General features: G+C 39.6%; 2 protein-coding genes across 2 annotated transcripts; both read left to right on the forward strand.

The window, feature by feature from the left end:
* The first annotated feature begins 805 nt into the window (after nt 1-805).
* On the forward strand, nt 806-2,678 carry LOC114754023 (putative glucuronosyltransferase PGSIP8). The gene is made up of 4 exons (XM_028942747.1): nt 806-1,041; nt 1,277-1,478; nt 1,573-1,720; nt 1,829-2,678. The coding sequence occupies exons 1-4, from the start codon at nt 823-825 to the stop codon at nt 2,367-2,369; spliced, it is 1,110 nt and encodes a 369-aa protein (XP_028798580.1). The 5' UTR covers nt 806-822; the 3' UTR covers nt 2,370-2,678.
* A 1,474-nt stretch (nt 2,679-4,152) lies between these two features.
* On the forward strand, nt 4,153-7,296 carry LOC114754027 (probable pectinesterase 68). Its single transcript, XM_028942752.1, has 5 exons — nt 4,153-4,630; nt 4,787-4,976; nt 5,073-5,279; nt 5,968-6,206; nt 6,920-7,296. Exons 1-5 carry the CDS (start codon nt 4,344-4,346, stop codon nt 7,074-7,076), a joined length of 1,080 nt encoding a protein of 359 aa, XP_028798585.1. The 5' UTR covers nt 4,153-4,343; the 3' UTR covers nt 7,077-7,296.
* Nucleotides 7,297-8,332: the final 1,036 nt, after the last annotated feature.

The raw sequence follows: 8,332 nt of genomic DNA on the forward strand, positions 1-8,332 counted from the left end.
CTTGTCGTAACACAAGAGTAGTGAAACCCCACTTGAAGCTTCGTTTAGTACATCGGGGTTTAAATTTGGATCAGAGTAATCAACAAGAATGAAGCATACGAGTGTTAAACCAAAAAAAAAAGAGTATGAGAACTTTAGGAAATCCAACTGGTCAGCTTTTCTGTTAACTTCCCCAACCTTTTAGAAAATGTGGTTGGGCTATCGGCTCACCAATAAATTTTTGACCTTTAGCTCATGTCACGTGCCGCATACACGTGGAAACCCAACTTCCTAAAATCCTTACACATGTCGACTTATCAAATTTTCACTGAAAGTGACTTTGTATTCTTCCAATTGAGTAATTGAGTAATACACTAATACTCATCCCTCCCCATCCCGAGACTTCACGAGCAGATACACTGTCATCTATAGCTTTTACTTTCTTAAAAGCCTCCCTTTTTCTCTTTCTTTTGAAAAGAGGCTTCACTAGCAAGCTCTGTTAAATTGGGTGGGGGTGGGGGGAATGGAAAAAAGAAAGAAAGATATACTTTTATGGGTCAGACTGGGCTTAAGGGTACTCGAATGGTGGAATATTAAATAATCATTTCGAAAGTACTAGTAGTATTTGGATTTGAAATGATTGCGATTGGATGAGAAACTACTGAGTCGGGTATGGTACCGATGGACAAAGTGGGGAAAAAAAAGAAAGTGAGATGTATTAATTACGTGTGGGGCACAAAACAGAACAAGGCATCCAGTGAGAGAGATTAATAATGGCTTGTTTTTGTGGGATATTATTATGCAGGGAAAAGAAGATGGAGCGAAAGTGGTGAGAGTGGAAAAATGGATAACCCCTACAAGCACCAAGATAATTTCGACAAGAGATTCAAGTTGACGTTAAATAAACTGTACGCGTGGAGCCTAGTTGATTACGACAGGGTGGTCATGTTGGATGCTGACAACCTCTTCCTTCATAACACCGATGAGTTGTTTCAATGTGGACAATTCTGCGCCGTCTTTATCAACCCCTGCATCTTCCACACCGGCCTCTTTGTCTTGCAGGTCACTCCTTTATTCATCTTCCTCCCTCTATTATTATCATTTAAATTTAAATTTATTAATCACCATCATCTGTCTCAGCCAAACCTTTTAATAATCTTAAATCCTTTCTTTACACGATGTTCCCATATCTGCTGACGGATGTTCGAAGCAATCGACTTTACATACCACTACAGATAATAGTATAATAATTGTACTGATCACAGTAATATGCGATCTGATGATGTAATATTTGCAGCCATCAATGACGGTGTTCAAGGATATGGTTAATGAATTGGAGATTGGAAGAGAAAATCCGGATGGTGCGGACCAAGGTTTTATATCTAGTTACTTCCCGGAATTGCTTGATCGGCCACTGTTTCATCCGCCTCCAAACGGCACCAAGCTTGAGGGAACATATAGGCTTCCTTTAGGATATCAGATGGATGCTTCGTACTACTGTGAGTAAATGTAAAACTAATTAGTTAAAGTAGAACGAAATAGCTGAACTGAGTTGCAGAATTTTAAATGGAGTGATGTTGTGTTTTTTTTCAGATCTGAAGCTACGATGGAGCATCCCTTGCGGACCAAATAGTGTGATCACATTCCCTGGGGCACCCTGGTTAAAACCATGGTATTGGTGGTCGTGGCCTGTTCTGCCATTAGGCCTCCAGTGGCATGAACAACGTCGTCAAACTTTGGGGTAAGTTCAACAGTGAATTCCATTTCAATTCTAAAACATGGCATTCCAGAATATTTAATTTAATAAGCAATATGTTCATTAAGATGTGCGTAATTATGATGCGTACAGGTATAGTGCAGAGATGGCGGTGGTACTGATCCAGTGTGCGATATACATAGGAATAATAGCAATGACCCGTTTGGCGAGGCCGAGTCTCTCAAAGCTGTGCTATCGGCGATCCGATAAGAGCATTAACTTAGTGCAGAACAGCCTCAAGTTGGTAGCATTTTGGTGCATACTTGCAGCCTATATAACTCCATTCTTCACCATTCCTCACACGGTTCACCCTCTTCTGGGATGGTCTCTGTATTTGCTCGGTTCTTTCGCTCTGTGTTCGATCGCCATGAATGCGTTTCTTCTTCCAATTTTACCAGTTTTGGTCCCATGGTTAGGTATTATTGGAGTGCTCTTAGTTATGTCATTTCCATGGTATCCAGATGGTGTAGTCAGAGCTCTGGCCGTCTTCGCTTATGCCTTCTGCTCTGCACCATTTCTGAGCGTAGCCGTATCGAGGATAAATGCAGCTCTTCAGTTAACTCTTGAGAGGGAAGCTTTCTTGCCCAGACTGGGAGAATCCACTCCTCCTTCTGGGTTTAACAAGCTTTACTGAAATTGAGCAGTACCCATTTGTGCATAATACAGTGACCGCCACAATCAATGATTTTTTCCTGCAGACAACACACCGTCGGGACATGGGGGCTTTGGGGCATGAGATCATTCGCATTCTTTCGGAACTGATTGCTATTTTACCTTTTTGCTTCATGGTGTGCTTGATTGGCTCCAGTCTTGTGTAGTTGTAAAATTATTGAGCAGTGGCCAGATTTGGGTATTATTACTCATGAGTCCTTGTATAAACTCTAGATTGGTATCTATATTAGTATATAAATTCTTCCCGTCATGGAAGAAACCTTCGCCTCAATCGCCTCATCTCCTTTGGATGTTATCCGGGCTGATCAGTTTCGCAAGATCATATAGTATGTGAGCCCAATATATGGGTTTATGGCTTTCTACTAACTGGAACATGAAAGCTCAAAGTGGACTTTATGCATCAGATTTTTTTTCCCCCTCCTAAATATCAGTTTTTCTTGTAACTAATATTTCATCTTTAAGGCTTGTAACCCAGAATAAATAAAAAAAGGTTAAGGCTAATAACTAAAGGGGCCCCCCGTGGGGAGCTTGGGCCAGTGATTGCACAGTGTTGTTGCTGAGGGCAATGGACCGATGCTTTTTATTGCATTGGGACTGGATTGCTCCAGCCCAATGCATGATTGCCTCAATCATTAATTTTCCGTCGTTTTTATTTTTAACCAGGTTAATGGGTACTATTAAATTTCATTATCGGCCAATCAGTTTTTTTTGGGGGAGGTTGGCTTTTTTTGTCTGGGGCAAAGTTCACAGGACAAAGGAGTTCAGGTCCCAACGTTCGAAAAATTGCGTGCGCTTTCTATGAATATATCAGTAAGGGCCCCACATATATGGGGACCAGAAAGACAAAAAAAGGGTAATTGAAGCACAATACAAAATACTATTCACCCATGCTGGGGCCATAATTTGTCATGCACCCCATTTCCACCATATGACCGTTTGAGCCAAAACAAAGATGCCATGCAATCATAATGCGACCAAATCATCCGGCCTCAAAATGCAGCCACAAGTAATTCAATGAATTTAACTCGGCGCAATATTAGGTCCCCAAGAGTCAGACTAGGCCCCACTTTTCTGCTTTCTTCGTGCCAGCCACTTGCATCGAATTTTAGGCAATAAGGAATGATTTGCTTAACACAGTGCATGATAATACCAACTTCAGTATGTTTTAATCTTTAACCAACCTCATTTCCACAGCATGAGATTCCAGGAGGATTGAACTCATAAGCAAAGCTTTCGAGTCATTAAGCAGGCCTTTTTGGCGGTGATCCTGACTTTGATTCCCTGAAAGAGAAAAACACAATTGAGTAGAGACCAAAATGTCAACTTCTCCTTTTGTGTCCATAATTAAATGCAGGTACGGGAAAACGAATATGCAACAGTGACGCTGTGGACGTAGGCCTACAAGAGATAGGAAAGCGCCATGGGGATGGTCACGGGCTTGGTGTTTGAAGTTCAGGGACGTCGTCTGAGTTCCAGGTGGGTGTGTCTCACCTCGAGAATGCAAATCCAACTGAGCATAACAAGCAATATGATTATATGACCCACACCCACATCTTTTGTAGATTTATGTGCGACGCCACCCAATGACGCATTTCTTTTAAAAATGTGATATATTTTAATGATAATTTCAGAATAACTCTATCATCAGCCATGTTTTTTTTTGGTCCCAAAAAAACTAGCTGTATGAGCTAGCTTGCCCCCTAAAAGAGGATGCCCGGCAAAAGTGACCGTTGGAGCCGTCAATCTAAACATGCCCAAGTAATCCGAGGCTATAAATTGCTTCTCTATCTTCCCACTGGACTTTACTTTTGACGACGCTGCATATTTCTCCCGAAGTTTCGATTCTGCTCCCGCCCTCCTGCAAATCCCACATTCTGACGCTCTCTCATCTTTAACAACCTCTTATTATTAATATGTGCTTCCAATTCCTATTGTAATGGCTTCCTTTTTCTTCTCGTTGATTTTCGTTTCTGGTTTGTTATTGTTTCATGCAGAAACAGTGAGATGCACGGCTTCCGACGATAACACCCCGAGTTCACCCGTATCTTGCACGAACTCCTCATCGCAGCACCGTCACAGGTGGACGGGCCCTATCGGTTACCGTGTAATCACCGTGGACTTGAACGGCACCGGGCAATTCATATCAGTGCAAGCTGCCGTCGATTCTGTCCCAGACAACAATCGAATGAACGTCGTCATAAATATCAGCGCCGGATACTACATGTATAATTATTGCTCTTGGCAACAATATATATGTAACTAAGAATTAATAATTAATATATATAATGTTGCAGTGTTGTTTTGTCCTCTATTTCTTTCACTGATCTATTTGCTTACGTTGATGACAATGAAATTTTGTTGGGGATGGTGGGAATGCAGAGAGAAGGTGGTGGTGCCGGCGACGAAACCATACATAACGTTTCAGGGAGCGGGGAGGGACGTGACGGTGATAGAATGGCATGACAGGGCCAGCGACCCTGGTCCCAACGGACAGCAGCTGCGTACTTACAGAACTGCTTCTGTTACTGTCTTCGCCAACTATTTCTCCGCCAGGAATATCAGCTTTAAGGTAATAAGATTCAAGAAAAGCCATAAATGCGATGAAATATCAACTAGCTATATTTTTGAAAGTGCGAAGATGATAGAGTTTAAGTGAACAACGCAGAACACGGCGCCGGCGCCGATGCCGGGAATGCAGGGATGGCAAGCGGCGGCGTTTCGGATATCGGGGGACAAGGCTTATTTCTCAGGATGCGGCTTCTACGGAGCACAAGACACTCTGTGTGACGACGCCGGCCGCCATTATTTCAAGGACTGCTACATCGAGGGTTCCATCGATTTCATCTTCGGCAATGGCCGCTCCATGTACAAGGTCTTCTCATTTCTTCTTTACTTTAATTACTTTCCATTCTATGTACGTTCAACTTTTTTACAGCTTTATTTTTCACAGCTGACACTGGAAAAAGGGTATTGCATTTTTGGGCATAGTTACGTGCATTTAGTGGTGTACTGGTGGTGCCTGAAAAACGCAGGGTCATGCGCATAACACAGCCAAGGCATTCCAGATAACAATTGATGGGCAGGAACTAATTTCCGTGCTCATCACTCTTGTTAACATTCTAAATTCATCATATTTAAATTGTTTATATTTTATTTAGATGGTACAAATTTATTTATTTTTAATTTTTATTTATTTAAAATAATTTTTTAATATATATAGAATTTAAAATAGAGATAATCTCTTAACTATATAAATCTAAACCATTCAAATTAGATATAAACGATTCAAATCTGATAAGTTTAGAGTGCTCGTCAAAATGACGAGCACCAAAACTGATTCCCACATGTAATGCACCATGCGATACAGCTGAAGTCTAAACCTTGGATTAGAAGCTTTTCAAAAACGCTTTTTCCTCCACCTTTTATTTTTTTTCCTTCTCGAGTTTCACTCTGTTCTTTAAAATTCAAAAGCTTTGCGAAGAATATTATATTATATTACTAGACAGTGACACCTCACTTGGCCGAAATGGAGTATGACGTGGGATTCTCGGTTGATGCAGGATTGCGTGGTGCACTCGATAGCGACGAAATTCGGGTCGATAGCGGCCCACAAGAGGAAACACGTGGACGAGAAGACGGGCTTCACATTCGTACGGTGCAGGGTGACGGGTACGGGCCCACTCTATGTAGGCCGGGCCTTGGGCCAGTACTCCAGAATCGTCTACGCTTATACGTATTTCGATGACATTGTTGCGCCCGAAGGTTGGGACGACTGGAACCATGTGGACAACAAAAACAAGTAAATATTATAATACTGTATTTTGAAAGTTATTTAGTTTTCTATTTTTTAGGCTATATTATGTAACGTGTTAGAGGGGCAAAATTAATGTGGTTTATTTAACTATCAAGTTAAATGAATCGAGCTGGTTTAATCCGATTGGAAAACATTTTCAAGAATTGCAACACAACCATCTGAAAGGGTTAATCCAATTAGCTCACCGAAGTTACTATTTTCACATTATGCTGATGAGTCCATGACAAAAAACAGCGTAACACTACCTCTAGTCATTAAAATAAGAACTAGTTTAACTTTTAATTTAATTTTAAAAACGAGACCTAAATCTATTTTGTCTATCATATTCATCTATTTTTTTCAAAGTAGTCTTTAGAGCAATTGCACATATTAAATAATAGTCATAGCTAATACACATGATTAATAAGGATATTTTAGATAAAACAATAATTATTTTAACAAAAATACTTAACAAACTTTCTTATTCTACTCAGATTAATCAATTAGCTCTTATATTATACATCAGAGGTAATATAACATCCAAAGGGTTTGATTTTAATGGAAGGACTTGTTTCTCATGACGTTGAATCGTTGTTAATACTTACATTTAGTGTTTAACACTACCTCAAATGAAATCAAGGAAAATCGCTCTGGCAAGCATGTTCTGCGCAGCGTTTTTCGTTATTATATGGTTAATAGTTATGTGGCATCGTGGTCAGGACCGTGTTCTTCGGAGTGTACAAGTGCTGGGGCCCGGGAGCCGCGGCGGCGCGTGGGATGTCTCTGGCCCGTGAGTTGGACTTTGAATCCGCCCATCCGTTTCTCGTGAAGAGCTTCGTCAATGGCAGACACTGGATCGCGCCTTCTGATGCTTAATTTTAGTATTTTACACACACTCTTCATTTTTTCATTCTTTGCATGAAGCCCTGTTCTGGCATATACACTCTTTCTAGTTCATTTGTATAATGATTATTCTTTGTCATCTTCGATGTATTCATTTTCCTGTACACACATTGCTCCCACAATATGCATCGTTTGGTTATATCCTTGTAGTAAAGAAAGAGAAGCCACGAGAAATAAAGCGAAAGTTCCATTTTGGTTGGGTGTTTTTTTTTTTGGTCCTTCATTCTCTTCCAATTCATACATATACTAAGGCCAAAACAAAATATTAGATTCAAACCTCAACGAAAGAAGACACAAAAATGCATTAAAGGACTTAATCATTGTAATATTTATATGTAATGAAAAACCTTGAAAAGTTAGTCTTTTGAACCAAAGGATTTCATTATCGTAAGTGGGGTTATCAGATTTGTGAATTAAACTAGCTTAACAGAGCCAGTTGGTTTCATCCACTATCGTTTTCTCTTTCTTGGCAAATTAAATTACTCCTCCGGTCCTAAATATAAGACCCTTATACTAGTGTGTATAAGGGTCTTACATTTAGGACCGAAGGAGTATGATACAACCGAAAGTGCCGCGAGGGCTCATCATTTAATTCATTTTCACAAATTAAAGCCCGAATCTGAAATTGAATTTAAGTACGTGCACCTTTCTTCATCACCGTGGCTCTTACAATGCAGTCTTTGAATCATTGAAAGAAAATACAGTCGAGTTTTTCATTCCAACTTGATATCTGTCCATTATCACCCTTCTGTACTGATGTGAAGAGCATTTCATATATTATATTCTCCTTTGCTTAAGCTGCACATATATATCATTCACATGAAGAATCTGCTTAGATAGCTGCACAGATTCCATGTCTTGAAAGAATTTAAAAGTTATTGTTAACGCCAATATTGCATGAAAAGCGAAGCCTCAATCCAATGATTAATTTTTGTACTCCTTCGGTTCTTAATATAGAACCCAATTGTTGAGTTGATTTTGATCCTAAATATAATATCAATTTCTCATATTTATCAATTTTCTCTAAATTACGATAATTTTTCAACCATAATCAAGTAGAAAAGGAAGAGAAAATATTAAGAAAGATGATTATGGTATTTTAGAAAAAACGTGTCACATTTCTTATAATTAACTAATTTAGCTAACTTCCTTAATTTAATTAAATTAGTTAAATGAATCTTATATTAAGGATCGGAGGAGTATTTGACATGTTGCTATGACAGAGATAA

Source organism: Neltuma alba, unplaced genomic scaffold (genome assembly GCF_004799145.2).
Source record: "Neltuma alba isolate B1F8T4 unplaced genomic scaffold, ASM479914v2 tig00008413_pilon, whole genome shotgun sequence".
Lineage (NCBI taxonomy): Eukaryota > Viridiplantae > Streptophyta > Magnoliopsida > Fabales > Fabaceae > Neltuma > Neltuma alba.